We start from the raw sequence: 22,357 nt of genomic DNA, 5'->3' as shown, positions 1-22,357 counted from the left end.
AAGGAACACGAGAAGCTGGAGAAATACCAAGGGCTCAGAGAAGAGCTCGAGAGGATGTGGAGGGTGAAGGTAACGGTGGTCCCAGTGGTAATCAGAGCACTTGGTGCAGTGACCCCCAAGCTAGGCGAGTGGCTCCAGCAGATCCCGGGAACAACATCGGAGATCTCTGTCCAGAAGAGCGCAGTCCTGGGAACAGCTAAGATACTGCGCAGGACCCTCAAGCTCCCAGGCCTCTGGTAGAGGACCCGAGCTTGAAGGATAAACCGCCCACAGGGGCGAGCTGGGTGGTTTTTTTGGTTTTTTTTATATATATATATGAGTATCTGAAAGTATCTGAAAAGTCCACTTAAGTATAGTAACAAAACACATACTTCCCACCTCTGTTTTTGTTACAGTTGCTAGAAGACAGCATTTTGACATTTGTGGAGAATGAGCTGAATAAGATCCTAAGGGTTCTTGGTGCACATGACCTTGAATGTTTAGAGGGTCAGAGGGACATTGTGGACATGTTGGAGGGTGATGATGAAGAGCAGAAGAAGAGTGTCACAGAGGCATTTGTAAAGATCACGCTGCACTTCTTGAAGAGAATGAAGCAGGATGAGCTGGTTGAGCATCTTCAAAGCAGTAAGACAATTTCTCAAAATTGCAGGATAATTAAATTATTTATTATCTCAGTGTATGGGACAGTATATATTCAAACGTGTATTGTTTAAGGGGAATGAAATGAACGAAACTGACCAACAAATATCCCAAATTTCACCATTTTGAGAGATGGGATTTTGATTGAATTAAATTCAGTCCAGTTTTATTTACACAGCCCCAAATCACAACTAAAGTCACCTGAAGGCACTTTATATAGAGCAAGCACTTGGTAACAAGGGAAGGAGAAAGATCAGTTCTAACAGGAAGAAACCTTTGGTAGAACTAGACTCAGAGAGGGAAAGCCATTTTCCACGACTGCTTAGGGGTGAGGGGAAGAAGACAGGACAAAAGACAAGCTGTGCAATGGCGCTAGGCATTAATAAAAACTAATGATTAAATGCAAAGGGAGGTATAACAACATAGTGAAAGGTGAGTGAAGAAAAAACACCAGGGGGTTTATCGCAGCATAACTAAGGGAGGATTCAGGGTCACCTGATCCAGCCCTAACTATATGCTTTATAAACCTAATCTTAAAAGTAAAGAATTCAGTAGTGTCTGTCTCCCAAATCCAAACTGGGAGTTTGTTCCACAGAAGAGGGGTCTGAAAGCCCAAGGCTCTGCCTCCTAAAAGATAAAGTTATAAGATGTTTTATCTAACATTTCAAATTAAATAATATTGATTTATGTAACTTATTTTCTGTGTCTTTTCAGACATGTTTGCTCCAGTTTGTCAACATAATCTTAAATCTCAACTGAAGAAGAAGTTCCAGTGTGTATTTGAGGGGATCGCTAAAGCAGGAAACCCAACCTTTCTAAATCAGATCTACACAGAGCTCCACCTCACAGAGGGAGGGACTGCAGAGGTCAATGATGAACATGAAGTCAGGCAGATTGAAACAGCATCCAGGAAACCAGACAGACCAGAAACAACAATCAGACAAGAAGACATCTTTAATGCCTCATCTGGAAGAGATGAACCAATCAGAACAGTGTTGACAAAGGGAGTGGCTGGCATTGGGAAAACAGTCCTAACACAGAAGTTTATTCTGGACTGGGCTGAAGACAAAGCCAACCAGAACATCCAGTTCATTTTTCCATTCACTTTCAGGGAGCTGAATGTGTTGAAAGAGGAAAAGATGAGCTTGGTGGAACTCGTTCATCACTTCTTTACTGAAACTAAAGAAGCAGGAATCTGCAGCTTTGAAGACTTCCAGGTTATGTTCATCTTTGATGGTCTGGATGAATGTCGACCTTCTCTGGACTTCCACAAAACTAAAATCCTTACTGACCCTACAGAGTCCACCTCTGTGGATGTGTTACTGACGAATCTGATCAGAGATCTAAATTCAAACAAAAAACATAAAATCTGAGTAGAAATAGTTATATTTTTTACTGTAACAACCACAAACATGTTTATTGAAACATATTTCATAACTTTGAATGCAAATATAATTGTCAATTTTAAAATCATATACAGTTTTGCAAACAACAAATGTGTGTGCATAGACTGAACTACAGATGATGATTTGAGGCGTGCTCAAATCTTAATGTTAACAGACAGCCCACTCTGTATCCTGAGTGCTAGACAATATTAATCTCACTAAACCTGCTCAGTGCTGTGTGATGACATACTCTCTCTTAATATGTATATGATAATAAAACCACTCTGTGTTGTTATATAATTATGATTTCCATATCAAAAAATGTAAGAGTTGTGTGAAATTTTAGTGCACTATTTTTAAAGAAAGACTTTAAGTTTTACATTTTTATAAACTCTTTTCAGACAAGATCAGATTTTGTATATTTACATGATTAAAAATGATGTCTGTAAACTGATTTGATTTTCACATGTATTTTATACAATCAAAATATGCATCATTTTTTGCACCACACCTTTATTTCTTGCATTAGTTCATTTAAATAAAGAAATGACACTCACTGGTATCTTTATTGTCATGCCACCTGACTGTAATATTATTACATGACTACTGTGAAAATCATTACGACATCTTTATGTTTAGACTGACACATGAAGTACAAAATCAGTGCAGTTATTGCAAAAATTAACAAAGCAGACTCACAACTTTAATGTAACTATTACAGCATCACTTTATTTTTCACTATTTGAAAATAATTTAATCATGATAAAACAATCTGATGTGTAAACATTAGGATGACTGTTGCATAGCTTCAGTCAGAGCTCCATAAAACAAAAATCTGCAGAACTTTCAGAAATAGTCTGAGATGCGCTCGTCTCTATAGAAATACTATTTTTAATAATGACATAATAAAGAAATACAATAAAGCAAAATAAAACATTCTAAAGTAGCTATTAAAGCTTACTGAACCATTATTGCTGTTGTACATTACAGATTAGCAAGAAACAATTATGAGACCATAAAACCACGGGTCCCTGATGATGATGATGATGATGATGATGGTGATGAGTTCTTCACCAGACCTCAAACTGCTTGTGTTCCTTGAAGGCTGCTCTGTGCACGATGTTGTTGCTGTAGAGTCTAGAAAGAGACCAAAGCAGAGAGAGCAGACGTCACTCATTCACTCAGAACAACATGAATCCATGTGAGCTCAGACTGTGAATGATTCCTCTGAGAGTCTGAGGAGAAACTCCTTCACTGATGGGGACTGATTCATGTTGGCTCACCGCACACAGTCGATGGAGGGGTTGATGGAGAGCAGCTGCAGTAACACATCAGTCGAAGCATCAGTGATCTGATTGTGACTCAGACTGTAACACAAACACAACAAGTGGCTCTAATTGTTTGCTGCACGTTATATTATTGTAGTGTGTGTGAACAGGTTGATGGTTATTGGTGCCTCCCAGAGAAGGATCAGTGTGTGACACTCACTCCAGGACTTGGACTTTGTGCAGATGTGTGATGAGAGGGAGCAGCAGCTGGTCAGTGAGCTGACAGTGACTGAGGTCCAGCTCTGTCAGCCCTTCACACGAGTCCAGCATCTGGACCAAAGCCCCACAGGCCCTCTGATCCAGCGTGCTGTGACTGAGATCCAGCTCTCCACCCAGGGCTCCACACAGGGACACCGCCCGCCTCACTGTGTCCCTCTCACTGTTCACAGGAACCAGAGACAGCAGCTGGAGGAGGACAGTTTTACTGACTCTAAACAGGACAAACAGAGCAAAGAGAAACTGTCAGGATGCATCAACACCAGTGTGAACGAGCTTCTCTCTGGTTTAGACTCTTCTGTGGTTTTTCCCACCTGAGGCGGACCCTGTGGAGGACAGGAAACAGCAGGTCCAGCACGCTGTCCTCCACCTCACAGTCTCGCAGGTCGAGCTGTGTGTCCCGGCTGCTGTGTGTCAGGATGGTGGAGACGGCCCTGCAGTCATCAGCAGTCAGACTCAGAGGCTCAGGCTGATCCTCCTCTGGTAGCTCCACACAGGAGGAGCAGGACAGATCCAAGCTGTGCTGCAGAGTCCTCAGCAGGCCTGACGCTGCCTCCTGCTGGACGTCACAGGCAGCACAGCAGTGGATGAACCTCAGCAGCTGGTTCCTGTCAACACTGCAAGGAAAACACATGGAGACAGAAAAACTAAAATTATAGATGCTGAGAACAAACTGCTAGCTTCAATAAAATGTGTTAAAATCTTTGAAACTAAAGGATTTTGAGAACAGCATCTATGAACTAGCACCAAATACATTATTGTAATTAGATGCTGGATTTATGCACTCTCATGTTATTAAATTAGTGACAAAGTCACACTGAGCCCAGTTTTACTGTTTAAGCTGATTGTGCATGTGGATGTTAACAGATAACAGCTTTAAATGAAAAGGACTCAGTTTAACTGTGTTGTCCATAATTTACTGCAATATAATCAGATTAAAGGCATCATTTGTCAGCAGTGATGAAGAGTAAAAATCTCCTTTGTGTCCAGGAAACCACAGAAACAGAGCGTGTTGCAGATTATTTTAATGGGTCCAATTAAAATGTGTCTGGAGACGGACTTATGAATTCCAGCCTTCAGCTTATTGTTTGAGCAACTGATAAAAGTAGCCAACAACACATTCATGTAATAGTTTTAATTATAAAATTACTAATGATTAGTAAATATCATTCATTATTATTTGAAGGCAAAGTTAATTAATGATCAATTTGCCACTTGTGGATACAGTAAAGTTTTACTGTGTAACTTTTATTATCTGTAGTTAACATGTTTTTTTTTATTTTAAAGACTTTAAAAGTTTCCTTCTAGTTTCTTGATCAGCTGTTCAGAAAATCTTTTCCACGCAGTAAAAGTCAAATGTTAGTTTATGAAGCAGTGCACTGTAAGTATGTTATAATGATAAAATTTATTTAAAAAAATTGGTAAAGAAATGGAGTCCTCAATGACAGTGACTGAATAAAGTCCAGTGTGTTGTTCAGCACTCACACAGGTGCATCACAGAGAAACGAGCTCTAATATCTGACCTGAGATGAGAAACTTTGTCCAGCATGAAGAGGATGGACTCTACTCCCTCTGCTGGTATGGAGGTCCACAGGAGGTTCAGTTTAACTCCGTCTCCGTGTTTGAGGATGAAGATCAGAGCAGCACAGTCCACTGAGTCCAGCTCTCTGCTGCTCAGGTTGATCACATGACCAAATGACCTCAGTAAACTGGGTACAGCGTGACTGTCATGAGCTCTGTAGAGCTCTCTGATGGAGCTCATCACAAAGCTGGGACTGGGCCTGAAAACAAACAGTTTATTTCCAACTTTGTTTAAAGGATCCATAAACTGCTGATTTAAGATGAGACAGCATTTCAAATCCTCCTGATTAAACAGCAGAAACTGTGTTTGGTAAAAGATCAAACTACATTCAGCACCTTTTAAACACAATCCTGTCCAGAAAGGGAAGCAGACGTGTGGTTTCCTCCTGTAAGAAGAAGTTCTTCCTCAGGTCCACAGTGATGGTCTGAGCTGACGACTGCTGCAGCAGATAGTGAAGAAGCTCCCAGTTCAGACAGCAGGAGGTCAGGTCTCCACCAACCTTACTCAGGAAGGACAACGTCAAGTCCTTGTCCTGGATTTCATGGAGGAGACACAGAAGCTGCTGGAAGCTCTCTTCACTCAGTCTGCAGAGATCATAAATATAAAATAAGCTTTAAAGTAAAAATCTACATGTTATTTGGCCTGTGATGTTCAGGAAAGACATTTACTTGACTGTTAGAGGACCATCATGGAGCAGCAGTGTAATGAGACCCTGAGCAGGGATGCAGGTCTCAGTCAGGTCTAACCGTGCGACTGTCCAGTATCTCAGCAGGGAAGCCAAACTACTGACAGCCCTCAACATTACTCTGTGTGATGGTCGGGCTTTCTTAGGCACAAGAGAAAGCTCTTCAACAGCCAGCGGACAGACCACTCTGCCTCTTCTTACCCACTGAAACAGGAGCAAGGACATGTCGATGGAAAGCCTGAAGATCAAAGAGACAAAAGAGCAGAAATGATGAACACCAAGAACTAAAGATTCAAAGTGGACAGCAGATAAATGGTTTATAGGAACAAGAGAGTCATGATTTCACTTCCTGCCTCAGACTGTGTAGTTGTGTTGTGTGTCTAAAGAGGAGAGCGGCTCCTCTGGCAGACATCTTGCTGGGTGTGAGGATGAGATCCACTTTAGAGCTGCACAGTTTGAGAACTCTCCCCACAGACCAGCAGCTTTTCCTGTGTAACTCTCCTGTTAACAGCAGCTGGAACCCCAGGAGCTGCAGCAGAGACTTCAGCTGCTGGGCCTCCTCTCTGGATCTTACAGACATGGATGTACACACACTCTGGAAGAAGTCTGGATCACAGCTGAAACACAGTGAAGATGAAATCAGAGAACATGCTGAAAATATTCTGTAAATGAAAACATTAATTAAAATCTGCCTTATTTACCTGAGCTGTGAGATATAAGGCAGACACTGCAGGAAACTCCTCAGTACACTGTCTTCTTCTTCTTCTTCTTCTGGCCATTCTCTCAGCTCCACTTGTTTCTTCTCTGATTGGAGTTTCAGTACTTCTAGGAGGATGGAGAAGTTGGTGTATATGAAGTTTATGGACCAGACTGCAGGAGCTGACTGGAAAACTGACTGTATTGATGGGAGGACACTCAAGCCTGTTTTAGTCTCATAGTCCTTCACGTGGCAGTACAGATCCAACAGGAAATCAGACCGATAACAATCATTAATGAAAATGTCATTAACAGGGAATGTTTGATATGTGCACACTGATGATAACAGCTCCAGTATCGTCTCTCCTGTCTGCTGTTCTCTCTCTGCTGCTGCACAGAACAGATTCACAAAGAACCTGGCGCCCTCAAATGGATCTGTCCAATCAGGATAAACACTGTAACTATAAGAAGGAAACATTTAGTGATGATTTGATGTGAGCTGCATAAAAACAACCACACACTACTGATGGACTCCATCTTGTCCTTCCTGTACATAATGAAGCTCCATGTTAAACACATCTTCCATCAGAGCAGCTGAACACTGTTTTACACTCGTACAACACAAACACTCATCCTGCTCTAACACATCTGCTACATCTGCAGGTGGACACACAAAGTGATGAAGACTCTCTGCTGTCTGAAATCTTCATCTGCTGCTCACTATAGAGCTGCTACCATCATCATCATCACGCTCAGTAAAGTTCAACAAAGTCAGGAGATAAAGTGCAGCTTCATGTAACTCATTCATTTACTGAGTTACTCACTGAAGGACTCATTGAGTTTGCTTTCATGTTGTTTCCATGGCGATGATGGATTCAGGTGTAAAGGATGTTTCTGGCTGTATCACTGCAGCATAGAGATGGTTCACAGCTGCTTTGATTTTGAAGCTGCTCTCATTTTCCAAAAGCCACAAACAGTTTGAACTTTGACTTTAAACATTTGATGTCACGTTGTTGTTGTTTTAAGAGCAGCTTTAAACAGGACTGACTTGTCAGCACTGAGCTACGTTCTTCTTCTTCTTCACATCATTTCATGATTCTGCTGCAGGTCAAACATGCAAGTTTCCATCAAACACATGTGTGCACTCCAACACTCTCCTCTCTGCTGCATGAAATCAGTCACACAACTTACATCAGCTTATTGAATTTAACATGAAATCAATTCATTTCTAAATCTATCAAATCTAAATCAAATCTAACCTTTCTGATGAGAACTTCTTTATTTTAGATCCTGTTTCATCTGAGATTTATAGAAAATATGAAACTTCACAGCAACAAACAGCTGAACAAGTCAGTGAAACACAGTGGTGTACTGAGCACGTTTCCCTCTGAAATATGACAGAGTCTGAATACATTTACAATATGATCCATGTAGATAAAGTCACAAATATGATGCTGATGACAAACAAATAGCACAAGACAAAATCATCAGTTTACAATTATGGAGCCTCAAATATTTCCATCACTTCTTTTCACAGCACATCTTTTCTTACAGATATTTGACTCATGTGAAGAAGATTTCATTTACCTGAGCTGTGAGATATAAGGCAGACACTGCAGGAAACTCCTAATTTTACTCTTTTTATGAGTGTACTGTGTCAGCTCCACTTGTTTCTTCTCTGGTTGGAGTTTCAGCACTTCCAGGAGGATGGAGGTCTTTCTCTCTGAGAGGTTTATGAACCAGACTGCAGGAGCTGACTGGAAAACTGACTGTAATGATGGAAGGACACTCAAGCCTGTTTTAGTCTCACAGTCCTTCACATCAGAGCACATATCCAGGAGGAGATCACACCGATATTTGTCCAAATCATCATCATAGCCATCAAAAGGGAACATGTTAAATGTGCACACTGATGATAACAGCTCCAGTATCGTCTCTCCTGTCTGCTGTTCTCTCTCTGCTGCTGCACAGAACAGATTCACAAAGAACCTGATTTCTTCATCTGGATCCTCAAAATAAACACTGGAACAATAAGAAGGAAACATTTAGTGATGATTTGATGTGAGCTGCATAGAAACAACCACACACTACTGATGGACTCCATCTTGTCCTTCCTGTACATAATGAAGCTCCATGTTAAACACATCTTCCATCACAGCAGCTGAGCACTGTTTTACACTCTTACAACACAAACACTCATCCTGCTCTAACACATCTGCTACATCTGCAGGTGGACACACAAAGTGATGAAGACTCTCTGCTGTCTGAAATCTTCATCTGCTGCTCACTATAGAGCTGCTACCATCATCATCATCATGCTCAGTAAAGTTCGACAAAGTCAGGAGATAAAGTGCAGCTTCATGTAACTCATTCATTTACTGAGTTACTCACTGAAAGACTCATTGAGTTTGTAAAGGATGTTTCTGGCTGTATCACTGCAGCATAGAGATGGTTCACAGCTGCTTTGATTTTGAAGCTGCTCTCATTTTCAAAAAGCCACAAACAGTTTGAACTTTGACTTTAAACATTTGATGTCACGTTGTTGTTGTTTTAAGAGCAGCTTTAAACAGGACTGACTTGTCAGCACTGAGCTACGTTCTTCTTCTTCTTCACATCATTTCATGATTCTGCTGCAGGTCAAACATGCAAGTTTCCATCAAACACATGTGTGCACTCCAACACTCTCCTCTCTGCTGCATGAGCTCAGTCACATGCTCACCTTCATTCACACAACTTACATCAGTTTATTGAATTTAACATGAAATCAATTCATTCCTACATCTATCAGATCTAAATATAATTCAACCTTTCTGATGAGAACTTCTTATTTTAGATCCTGTTGTCCTGTTTCATCTGAGATTTATAGAAAACATGAAACTTCATAGCAACAAACAGCTGAACAAGTCAGTGAAACACAGTGGTGTACTGAGCACGTTTCCCTCTGAAATATGACAGAGTCTGAATATATTTACAATATGATCCATGTAGATAAGGTCACAAATATGATGCTGATGACAAACAAATAGCACAAGACAAAATCATTACTTTACAATTTATGGAGCTCAAATATTTCCATCACTTCTTTTCACAGCACATCTTTTCTTACAGATATTTGACTCATGTGAAGAAGATTTCATTTACCTGAGCTGTGAGATATAAGGCAGACACTGCAGGAAACTCCTAATTTTACTCTTTTTATGAGTGTACTGTGTCAGCTCCACTTGTTTCTTCTCTGGTTGGAGTTTCAGCACTTCCAGGAGGATGGAGGTCTTTCTCTCTGAGAGGTTTATGAACCAGACTGCAGGAGCTGACTGGAAAACTGACTGTAATGATGGAAGGACACTCAAGCCAGTTTTAGCCTCACAGTCCTTCACTTTGGAGTACAGATCCAGGAGGTGATCACACTGACGTTTCTTCATATCATCATCATCATCCTTGCATCTCTCATTAAAAGGGAATGTTTGATATGTGCACACTGATGATAACAGCTCCAGTATCTTCTCTCCTGTCTGCTGTTCTCTCTCTGCTGCTGCACAGAACAGATTCACAAAGAACTTTGTTCTGTCTTCATCTGATGTCTTTGTATCAACACTGGAACAATAAGAAGGAAACATTTAGTGATGATTTCATCTCAGCTGCATAAAAACAACCAAACACTACTGATGGATCAAATACTTGTTTCACTGAGTGACACACAAATCACTTTGTAATGTTTGTGTGTTTAATAGTGTTGCAATGGATCACGGTTTATCCGTAATCCGAACCGATCCCACTCCACGGTTCGGCACGCACGTGATCCGAAGATTCGAAAAAGAAGGAAAAAAAAAGTATGTGTATAGTGCGCGTGGTAAGCCATAGTTATGGCCAGCGGTAGCGGTCCAAGTGGAGGAGCAGAGGAGTTTGCGGTATTGGGGTGTTTAGCTGCAGACGGGAGGCCGTATTCCATTGTGCAAAACAAGGGGTTTAAACTGTCTGTGACTGTGAAGGTTCTCAGTCATCCAGGTAATCGTAGTCTAAGGAGCTTGGAAAGAAAAGCGTCTGGACTTCTTTGAGTTGCTTGAAGACGTTTCACCTCTCATCCGAGAAGCTTCTTCAGTTCTAAGGGTCAAATGGTGGGAAGTCCCAGATATAAAACCCAGTGTGAGTTTCCCCCGAAAGAGGGTCAAAGGATCCCCTGATGATCCTCTACCTAATCACATTAGCCAAGGTGTGAAAGTGGGTGTGGGTCACAATCAGCCAGGGTTTCAGGTGTGCTCATTGTGAAACCTGGCCCCACCCTATCATGTGATTTCCTGAGGTCAGATGGCCCAGGATGTGATTGGGCATTAAGGCGTCTGGGAAGGTATCCCAAAACTGGATTATAGATGGCAACCTCAACATTGAAGTTTACCGGAAGCCCACACACATGGACCAGTACCTCCTCTTTGACTCCCATCACCCTCTGGAACACAAACTTGGGGTAATTAGGACCCTACACCACCGGGCAGAACATGTTCCCTCTAAGCCTGAAGGGAAAAAGAAGGAACGCACACATGTAAAAGAGGCACTTAAAACATGCGGTTATCCTAATTGGGCGTTTATAAAGTCAGCAAAGATGCACAGAAAAGAAGATCAGACACCAGCGAGGGAGGATAAGAAAGACAAACTCAACAACATTGCCATTCCCTATGTAGCCGGTGTATCAGAGAAACTCAGGAGAGTTTTCTCCAAGCACGACATCCCAGTGTACTTCAGACCCAGCAACACACTCAGACAGAAACTGGTTCACCCGAAAGACAAAACTCCTAAACACAAACTTAACAATGTGGTGTATGCTGTATAGTGCAGCGAGGAATGCCCAGACCTCTACATTGGAGAGACCAAACAGCCACTTCACAAGCGCATGGCACAACATAGAAGAGCCACCTCCACAGGACAAGACTCAGCAGTTCATCTGCATCTAAAGGACAAAGTCACTCTTTCGAGGATGCCAACGTTCACATTTTGGACAGAGAGGACAGATGGTTTGAAAGAGGAGTGAAAGAAGCCATTTACGTCTACTGTGAGCGACCATCTTTGAACAGAGGCGGTGGTTTACGACACCAACTGTCTGCCATCTATAATCCAGTTTTGAGACCCTCCCCAGACGCCTTAACGCCCACTCACATCCTGGCCCATCTGACCTCAGGAAATCACATGATAGGGTGGGGCCAGGTTTCACAATGAGCTCACCCGAAACCCTGGCTGATGAGGACCCCCACCTGCTTTCACACCTTGGCTAATGTGATTAGGTAGAGGATCATCAGGGGGTCCTTTTGTCCCTCTTTGAAGGGAAACTCCCACTGGGTTTTATATCTGGGACTCTCCACCATTTGACCCTAGAACTGAAGAAGCTTCTCGGATGAGAGGTGAAACGTCTTCAAGCAACTCAAAGAAGTCCAGACGCTTTTCTTTCCAAGCTCTTTAGACAAGGGGTTTAAACTATGATGAACGTGCTTGAGCCATGCTATGATATCCCATTGTGCGTCCACTTTAGTGGCAAGATCGTTCCAAGCATTAATGAGCAGGAAAAGTTTAAAGTTATGGCTGAACTGTCCCAGGCATCTTCTGTTGCCCTAACTACTAATGGGTGGACCTCCAGGGCAACGGAGAGCTACATGACCGTGACAGCTCATTATATCACAGCGGAGTGCGATATAATGAGCGGTATGTATTACTGTAGGGTCTACCTTACAATATAAAGCTGTTGTTGTGATTTGGCGCTTTATAAATAAAATTGAATTGAATTGCATTGAGTGGTAGATAGAAAGCCCTATACTGCCCTATATTGTACCATAATTTGTTTTTATATAATTGCATGGAATGAGTCTTGAGTTGAATGTTTTTAACAGGCAAAAAATACTTTAATAAGTAAATGTTAATTTTTTAGTTTTTTTTTTCGCTGATCCGAAAATTGATCCGATCCGTGACTTAAAACCGTGATCCGATCCAAACCGTGAGATTTTTGATCCGTTGCACCACTAGTGTTTAATCTGGATCTTTGGTTGATTTTCTATCTTCAGTAAAATGAAACTGTGATAAAAATCAGAGACTGTTTATTTCTTTGTAAGTCAGCAAACTTATAAATTGAGAAGAGGATCAAATAATTATTTCCTGCGCTGTAAAAAGGTAGAATACTCTGTGTGAGAACAGCTGTGATACAGTGTTGTACTAATTCATGTATTTCTGAGTATGTTGAGAGTTATATTGGTTATGGTCACTGAATCCTGGTATTTATTGATTGAATGCAGTAACATCTCTGTGTTATACAGGCTAATGTTTGATGTTACAGGAAATGCTGTTTGCTTTGGATTCTCCATGATGAAGGAGATGGCGAGCCACCTCTGAACCTGATCACCTCCTTAGCCTGAGCAGCTGCTCTAAGTTTTCACTGTGACACACAAGGAGGCCACGCCCTTTTCTTTCATCATCCACCTGAGTTCACCTGTGTGAAAGCACAGCACCAAACAGCTTAACTGATGTGTTTCATTCAGGAGCTCTTTGGAAGTGAACCTGACTGGACGCTGACCTGTTTACTAAAACTAACTGACTACAAACCAGAGGAAAGTTGAACCTGAGGAACCAACTAAAGAACTTCCAAACTCTTCAACATCCCAGAGACACTTTCCTGCATTATCAGGTGACTCCTTGTGATGAGGGAGCAGCCTAACTGCCTGAATTAACCAGGAATATCTGTGATACATGTAAAACTTTAGATTCTTAATCCATCATTGAAAAAGTATCAAACTGCTGTCATTAAACATGTTTTATATGAGCTTATTAAGCAATACTTTTATATCCATGTTTATGAATGACATACTAAGGAGGAGTAATGCTTTGTAAATGATGAAATCAGTATTAACTAATACCTCATCAATGCTTAAGTGTGTGTAGCTATTATAAAGTGTTAGCAGTAAAACACTAAATATCAACAATATAGAAACACACAGAGTGGAACAACAACATCTACACTTCATATCTTGTAGAACAGCAGCTTCACCTGCTGTTCACATCACACATGTGGAAATCACACTTATTCTACATCTGCAGGTGGAGACACAAAGTGATGAAGACTCTCTGCTGTCTGAAGTCTTCACTTGTTGCTCACTGTAGAGCTGCTAACATGATCATCATGCTCAGTAAAGTTCACTGCAGTCAAACACAGCTAACTGTGAAAATCTGTCTCCTTTCATTTAAAATGATTTTCAGTTTAATGACAACAAGAAACTGAAAGAGTCGATCAAATATAACAGCAGCAAAAACAAAACTGAAACATGATTCATTCTTGTTGAATCCTCACAATTCAAATACAAAACTGATGAAAAAGGAAGATCATCAGAATATTTAACATTTCAAATTTTAAATATAAAATAAAATTTGTCAAAATGCTTTTATTTAAATTCCAATATTTCCTGATACAATCATGTGAAGAAGATTTCATTTACCTGAGCTGTGAGATATAAGGCAGACACTGCAGGAAACTCCTAATTTTACTCTTTTTATGAGTGTACTGTGTCAGCTCCACTTGTTTCTTCTCTGGTTGGAGTTTCAGCACTTCCAGGAGGATGGAGGTCTTTCTCTCTGAGAGGTTTATGGACCAGACTGCAGGAGCTGACTGGAAAACTGACTGTAATGATGGAAGGACACTCAAGCCTGTTTTAGACTCACAGTCCTTCACTTTGGAGTACAGATCCAGCAGGAAATCAGACTGACATTTCTTTCCATAATCAGTCAAGTTTGTGTTAACATAGGGGAAATTGTGACATCGGCACACTGATGATAACAGCTCCAGTATCTTCTCTCCTGTCTGCTGTTCTCTCTCTGCTGCTGCACAGAACAGATTCACAAAGAACCTGACTGCTTCATGAAGACGTGGCCCCAAACTATCAACACTGGAACAATAAGAAGGAAACATTTAGTGATGATTTTTAACTGAGCTGCATAAAAACAATCACACACTACTGATGTTTTAAATATGTTGATCGCACACGTGGAAATCACACTTATTCTGCACATCTTCATGTGTTATTACAGTAAACTGAAAAGGATGCTAGTTCAGCTCTATCGGAACAGATTTGTTTTTTTGCTTTTTTATTGTGAAAGGGTGAGATATTCTAAAAAGCGACGCCAGTTTTAACTTGTGGTTTTCAAAACTTTAAAAAACTATTTTTTACAGCATTACAACATGACAGTGTTGTTGTTACTGAGCTAGACTGTTCTTACTAATCAGTTAAATAACTCAAATAATAAATTATGTGTACTCCACACTTTTATCTTCGAAAATGGAAACATTTTCTATTGTTGATTTCAGGGAGCATCTTGTCTTATGCAGATTTAATCATGTGAAGAACATTTCATTTACCTGAGCTGTGAGATATAAGGCAGACACTGCAGGAAACTCCTAATTTTACTCTTTTTATGAGTGTACTGTGTCAGCTCCACTTGTTTCTTCTCTGGTTGGAGTTTCAGCACTTCCAGGAGGATGGAGGTCGTTCTCTCTGAGAGGTTTATGGACCAGACTGCAGGAGCTGACTGGAAAACTGACTGTAATGATGGAAGGACACTCAAGCCTGTTTTAGTCTCACAGTCCTTCACTTTGGAGTACAGATCAAGGAGGTGATCACACTGACGTTTCTTCATATCATCGTCGTCATCGTCATTGTCATCATCCATGTCTTTCTCATTAACAGGGAATGTTTGATATGTGCACACTGATGATAACAGCTCCAGTATCGTCTCTCCTGTCTGCTGTTCTCTCTCTGCTGCTGCACAGAACAGATTCACAAAGAACCTGATTTCTTCATCTGGATCCTCAAAATAAACACTGGAACAATAAGAAGGAAACATTTAGTGATGATTTGATGTGAGCTGCATAAAAACAACCACACACTACTGATGGACTCCATCTTGTCCTTCCTGTACATAATGAAGCTCCATGTTAAACACATCTTCCATCACAGCAGCTGAACACTGTTTTACACTCTTACAACACAAACACTCATCCTGCTCTAACACATCTGCTACATCTGCAGGTGGACACACAAAGTGATGAAGACTCTCTGCTGTCTGAAATCTTCATCTGCTGCTCACTATAGAGCTGCTACCATCATCATCATCATCATCATGCTCAGTAAAGTTCGACAAAGTCAGGAGATAAAGTGCAGCTTCATGTAACTCATTCATTTACTGAGTTACTCACTGAAGGACTCATTGAGTTTGCTTTCATGTTGTTTCCATGGCGATGATGGATTCAGGTGTAAAGGATGTTTCTGGCTGTATCACTGCAGCATAGAGATGGTTCACAGCTGCTTTGATTTTCAAAAAGCCACAAACAGTTTGAACTTTGACTTTAAACATTTGATGTCACGTTGTTGTTGTTTTAAGAGCAGCTTTAAACAGGACTGACTTGTCAGCACTGAGCTACGTTCTTCTTCTTCTTCACATCATTTCATGATTCTGCTGCAGGTCAAACAAGTTTCCATCAAACACGTGTGTGCACTCCAACACTCTCCTCTCTGCTGCATGAGCTCAGTCACATGCTCACCTTCATTCACACAACTTACATCAACTTATTGAATTTAACATGAAATCAATTCATTTGTACATCTATCACATCTAAATCAAATCTAACCTTTCTGATGAGAACTTCTTATTTTAGATCCTGTTTCATCTGAGATTTATAGAAAATATGAAACTTCATAGCAACAAACAGCTGAACAAGTCAGTGAAACACAGTGGTGTACTGAGCACGTTTCCCTCTGAAATATGACAGAGTCTGAATACATTTACAATATGATCCATGTAGATAAAGTCACAAATATGATGCTGATGACAAACAAATAGCACAACACAAAATCATCACTTTACCATTTATAGAGCTTCAAATATTTCCATCACTTCTTTTCACAGCACATCTTTTCTTACAGATATTTGACTCATGTGAAGAACATTTCATTTACCTGAGCTGTGAGATATAAGGCAGACACTGCAGGAAACTCCTCACTTCACTCTCTTCATGTGAGCAGTCTGTCAGCTCCACTTGTTTCTTCTCTGGTTGGATTTTCAGCACTTCCAGGAGGATGGAGGTCTTTCTCTCTGAGAGGTTTATGGACCAGACTGCAGGAGCTGACTGGAAAACTGACTGTAATGATGGAAGGACACTCAAGCCTGTTTTAGTCTCACAGTCCTTCACTTTGGAGTACAGATCCAGGAGGAGATCACACCGATATTTGTCCAAATCATCATCATAGCCATTAAAAGGGAACATGTTAAATATGCACACTGATGATAACAGCTCCAGTATCGTCTCTCCTGTCTGCTGTTCTCTCTCTGCTGCTGCACAGAACAGATTCACAAAGAACCTGATTTCTTCATCTGGATCCTCAAAATAAACACTGGAACAATAAGAAGGAAACATTTAGTGATGATTTGATGTGAGCTGCATAAAAACAACCACACACTACTGATGGACTCCATCTTGTCCTTCCTGTACATAATGAAGCTCCATGTTAAACACATCTTCCATCAGAGCAGCTGAGCACTGTTTTACACTCGTACAACACAAACACTCATCCTGCTCTAACACATCTGCTACATCTGCAGGTGGACACACAAAGTGATGAAGACTCTCTGCTGTCTGAAATCTTCATCTGCTGCTCACTATAGAGCTGCTACCATCATCATCATCATCATGCTCAGTAAAGTTCAACAAAGTCAGGAGATAAAGTGCAGCTTCATGTAACTCATTCATTTACTGAGTTACTCACTGAAGGACTCATTGAGTTTGCTTTCATGTTGTTTCCATGGCGATGATGGATTCAGGTGTAAAGGATGTTTCTGGCTGTATCACTGCAGCATAGAGATGGTTCACAGCTGCTTTGATTTTGAAGCTGCTCTCATTTTCCAAAAGCCACAAACAGTTTGAACTTTGACTTTAAACATTTGATGTCACGTTGTTGTTGTTTTAAGAGCAGCTTTAAACAGGACTGACTTGTCAGCACTGAGCTACGTTCTTCTTCTTCTTCACATCATTTCATGATTCTGCTGCAGGTCAAACAAGTTTCCATCAAACACATGTGTGCACTCCAACACTCTCCTCTCTGCTGCATGAGCTCAGTCACATGCTCACCTTCATTCACACAACTTACATCAACTTATTGAATTTAACATGAAATCAATTCATTTCTACATCTATCAGATCTAAATAAAATTCAACCTTTCTGATGAGAACTTCTTATTTTAGATCCTGTTTCATCTGAGATTTATAGAAAATATGAAACTTCATAGCAACAAACAGCTGAACAAGTCAGTGAAACACAGTGGTGTACTGAGCACGTTTCCCTCTGAAATATGACAGAGTCTGAATACATTTACAATATGATCCATGTAGATAAAGTCACAAATATGATGCTGATGACAAACAAATAGCACAAGACAAAATCATCAGTTTACAATTATGGAGCCTCAAATATTTCCATCACTTCTTTTCACAGCACATCTTTTCTTACAGATATTTGACTCATGTGAAGAAGATTTCATTTACCTGAGCTGTGAGATATAAGGCAGACACTGCAGGAAACTCCTAATTTTACTCTTTTTATGAGTGTACTGTGTCAGCTCCACTTGTTTCTTCTCTGGTTGGAGTTTCAGCACTTCCAGGAGGATGGAGGTCGTTCTCTCTGAGAGGTTTATGAACCAGACTGCAGGAGCTGACTGGAAAACTGACTGTAATGATGGAAGGACACTCAAGCCTGTTTTAGCCTCACAGTCCTTCACTTTGGAGTACAGATCCAGCAGGAAGTCACTTTGACACTTTTTTCCATAATCACTCAAGTTTATGTTCCCATAGGGGAATGTTTGATATGTGCACACTGATGATAACAGCTCCAGTATCTTCTCTCCTGTCTGCTGTTCTCTCTCTGCTGCTGCACAGAACAGATTCACAAAGAACCTGACTGCTTCATGAAGACGTGGCCCCAAACTATCAACACTGGAACAATAAGAAGGAAACATTTAGTGATGATTTTTAACTGAGCTGCATAAAAACAATCACACACTACTGATGTTTTAAATATGTTGATCGCACACGTGGAAATCACACTTATTCTGCACATCTTCATGTGTTATTACAGTAAACTGAAAAGGATGCTAGTTCAGCTCTATCGGAACAGATTTGTTTTTTTGCTTTTTTATTGTGAAAGGGTGAGATATTCTAAAAAGCAACATCGGTTTTAACTTGTGGTTTTCAAAACTTTAAAAAACTATTTTTTACAGCATTACAACATGACAGTGTTGTTGTTACTGAGCTAGACTGTTCTTACTAATCAGTTAAATAACTCAAATAATAAATTATGTGTACTCCACACTTTTATCTTCGAAAATGGAAACATTTTCTATTGTTGATTTCAGGGAGCATCTTGTCTTATGCAGATTTAATCATGTGAAGAACATTTCATTTACCTGAGCTGTGAGATATAAGGCAGACACTGCAGGAAACTCCTAATTTTACTCTTTTTATGAGTGTACTGTGTCAGCTCCACTTGTTTCTTCTCTGGTTGGAGTTTCAGCACTTCCAGGAGGATGGAGGTCGTTCTCTCTGAGAGGTTTATGGACCAGACTGCAGGAGCTGACTGGAAAACTGACTGTAATGATGGAAGGACACTCAAGCCTGTTTTAGTCTCACAGTCTTTCACTTTGGAGTACAGATCAAGGAGGTGATCACACTGACGTTTCTTCATATCATCGTCGTCATCGTCATTGTCATCATCCATGTCTTTCTCATTAACAGGGAATGTTTGATATGTGCACACTGATGATAACAGCTCCAGTATCGTCTCTCCTGTCTGCTGTTCTCTCTCTGCTGCTGCACAGAACAGATTCACAAAGAACCTGATTTCTTCATCTGGATCCTCAAAATAAACACTGGAACAATAAGAAGGAAACATTTAGTGATGATTTGATGTGAGCTGCATAAAAACAACCACACACTACTGATGGACTCCATCTTGTCCTTCCTGTACATAATGAAGCTCCATGTTAAACACATCTTCCATCACAGCAGCTGAACACTGTTTTACATTCTTACAACACAAACACTCATCCTGCTCTAACACATCTGCTACATCTGCAGGTGGACACACAAAGTGATGACGACTCTCTGCTGTCTGAAATCTTCATCTGCTGCTCACTATAGAGCTGCTACCATCATCATCATCATCATCATGCTCAGTAAAGTTCAACAAAGTCAGGAAATAAAGTGCAGCTTCATGTAACTCATTCATTTACTGAGTTACTCACTGAAGGACTCATTGAGTTTGCTTTCATGTTGTTTCCATGGCGATGATGGATTCAGGTGTAAAGGATGTTTCTGGCTGTATCACTGCAGCATAGAGATGGTTCACAGCTGCTTTGATTTTGAAGCTGCTCTCATTTTCCAAAAGCCACAAACAGTTTGAACTTTGACTTTAAACATTTGATGTCACGTTGTTGTTGTTTTAAGAGCAGCTTTAAACAGGACTGACTTGTCAGCACTGAGCTACGTTCTTCTTCTTCTTCACATCATTTCATGATTCTGCTGCAGGTCAAACAAGTTTCCATCAAACACATGTGTGCACTCCAACACTCTCCTCTCTGCTGCATGAGCTCAGTCACATGCTCACCTTCATTCACACAACTTACATCAACTTATTGAATTTAACATGAAATCAATTCATTTCTACATCTATCAGATCTAAATCAAATTCAACCTTTCTGATGAGAACTTCTTATTTTAGATCCTGTTTCATCTGAGATTTATAGAAAATATGAAACTTCATAGCAACAAACAGCTGAACAAGTCAGTGAAACACAGTGGTGTACTGAGCACGTTTCCCTCTGAAATATGACAGAGTCTGAATACATTTACAATATGATCCATGTAGATAAAGTCACAAATATGATGCTGATGACAAACAAATAGCACAACACAAAATCATCACTTTACCATTTAAGGAGCTTCAAATATTTCCATCACTTCTTTTCACAGCACATCTTTTCTTACAGATATTTGACTCATGTGAAGAAGATTTCATTTACCTGAGCTGTGAGATATAAGGCAGACACTGCAGGAAACTCCTAATTTTACTCTTTTTATGAGTGTACTGTGTCAGCTCCACTTGTTTCTTCTCTGGTTGGAGTTTCAGCACTTCCAGAAGGATGGAGGTCTTTCTCTCTGAGAGGTTTATGAACCAGACTGCAGGAGCTGACTGGAAAACTGACTGTAATGATGGAAGGACACTCAAGCCTGTTTTAGCCTCACAGTCCTTCACTTTGGAGTACAGATCCAGGAGGAGATCACACTGACGTTTCTTCATATCATGGTCATCGTCATCATCCTTGCATCTCTCATTAAAAGGGAATGTTTGATATGTGCACACTGATGATAACAGCTCCAGTATCTTCTCTCCTGTCTGCTGTTCTCTCTCTGCTGCTGCACAGAACAGATTCACAAAGAACTTTGTTCTGTCTTCATCTGATGTCTTTGTATCAACACTGGAACAATAAGAAGGAAACATTTAGTGATGATTTCATCTCAGCTGCATAAAAACAACCAAACACTACTGATGGATCAAATACTTATTTCACTCAGTGACACACAAATCACTTTGTAATGTTTGTGTGTTTAATAGTGTTGCAACAGATCATGGTTTATCCGTAATCCGAACCGATCCCACTCCACGGTTCGGCACGCACGTGATCCGAAGATTCGAAAAAGAAGGGAAAAAAAAGTACGTGTATAGTGCGCGTGGTAAGCCATAGTTATGGCCAGCGGTAGCGGTCCAAGTGGAGGAGCAGAGGAGTTTGCGGTATTTAAGCCGGACTTTGCTGCCCAATCCGACCGGGCTAAAGTTATTACAAAAGCTATTGGGGTATTTAGCTGCAGACGGGAGGCCGTATTCTGTTGTGCAAAACGAGGGGTTTAAACTGTGATGAACGTGCTTGAGCCATGCTATGATATCCCATTGTGCGTCCACTTTAGTGGCAAGATCGTTCCAAGCATTAATGAGCAGGAAAAGTTTAAAGTTATGGCTGAACTGTCCCAGGCATCTTCTGTTGCCCTAACTACTAATGGGTGGACCTCCAGGGCAACGGAAAGCTACATGACCGTGACAGCTCATTATATCACAGCGGAGTGCGATATAATGAGCGGTATGTATTACTGTAGGGTCTACCTTACAATATAAAGCTGTTGTTGTGATTTGGCGCTTTATAAATAAAATTGAATTGAATTGCATTGAGTGGTAGATAGAAAGCCCTATACTGCCCTATATTGTACCATAATTTGTTTTTATATAATTGCATGGAATGAGTCTTGAGTTGAATGTTTTTAACAGGCAAAAAATACTTTAATAAGTAAATGTTAATTTTTTAGTTTTTTTTTTCGCTGATCCGAAAATTGATCCGATCCGTGACTTAAAACCGTGATCCGATCCAAACCGTGAGATTTTTGATCCGTTGCACCACTAGTGTTTAATCTGGATCTTTGGTTGATTTTCTATCTTCAGTAAAATGAAACTGTGATAAAAATCAGAGACTGTTTATTTCTTTGTAAGTCAGCAAACTTATAAATTGAGAAGAGGATCAAATAATTATTTCCTGCGCTGTAAAAAGGTAGAATACTCTGTGTGAGAACAGCTGTGATACAGTGTTGTACTAATTCATGTATTTCTGAGTATGTTGAGAGTTATATTGGTTATGGTCACTGAATCCTGGTATTTATTGATTGAATGCAGTAACATCTCTGTGTTATACAGGCTAATGTTTGATGTTA

General features: G+C 40.4%; 2 protein-coding genes across 22 annotated transcripts in view; both read right to left on the bottom strand.

The window, feature by feature from the left end:
- The window catches only part of LOC100701774 (NLR family CARD domain-containing protein 3), a 78,788-nt gene that overhangs the window by 18,443 nt on the left and 37,988 nt on the right, over positions 1-22,357 (bottom strand). The gene's annotated exons all lie outside the window — the stretch shown is intronic.
- LOC102081515 (uncharacterized) overlaps positions 2,365-22,357 on the bottom strand; it is a 43,956-nt gene continuing 23,963 nt past the window's right edge. For 2 of the 20 annotated variants that reach the window (XM_025903319.1, XM_025903322.1), the window contains exons 6-20: positions 20,623-21,078; positions 18,413-18,538; positions 14,912-15,253; positions 13,995-14,441; positions 9,673-10,122; positions 8,119-8,553; positions 6,537-6,992; positions 6,189-6,452; positions 5,819-6,073; positions 5,486-5,734; positions 5,092-5,349; positions 3,883-4,185; positions 3,513-3,782; positions 3,308-3,391; positions 2,365-3,161 (exon numbers count right to left, since the gene is read on the bottom strand). In XM_025903319.1, the coding sequence (XP_025759104.1) occupies positions 3,095-3,161; positions 3,308-3,391; positions 3,513-3,782; positions 3,883-4,185; positions 5,092-5,349; positions 5,486-5,734; positions 5,819-6,073; positions 6,189-6,452; positions 6,537-6,992; positions 8,119-8,553; positions 9,673-10,122; positions 13,995-14,441; positions 14,912-15,253; positions 18,413-18,538; positions 20,623-21,078 (4,462 nt within the window). In that variant the 3' untranslated portion in view covers positions 2,365-3,094. Of the gene's footprint in view, positions 3,162-3,307; positions 3,392-3,512; positions 3,783-3,882; positions 4,186-5,091; positions 5,350-5,485; positions 5,735-5,818; positions 6,074-6,188; positions 6,453-6,536; positions 6,993-8,118; positions 8,554-9,672; positions 10,123-13,994; positions 14,442-14,911; positions 15,254-18,091; positions 18,539-19,241; positions 19,471-20,622; positions 21,079-22,357 lie in introns of all 20 variants that reach the window. The other 18 variants (XM_025903320.1, XM_025903324.1, XM_025903326.1 and 15 more) reach the window with 18 other exon arrangements.

This window comes from Oreochromis niloticus, linkage group LG23, assembly GCF_001858045.2.
Source record: "Oreochromis niloticus isolate F11D_XX linkage group LG23, O_niloticus_UMD_NMBU, whole genome shotgun sequence".
NCBI lineage: Eukaryota > Metazoa > Chordata > Actinopteri > Cichliformes > Cichlidae > Oreochromis > Oreochromis niloticus.
The sequence above is the reverse complement of the archived record's forward strand: the minus strand, read 5'-3'. Positions and strand labels throughout refer to the sequence as shown.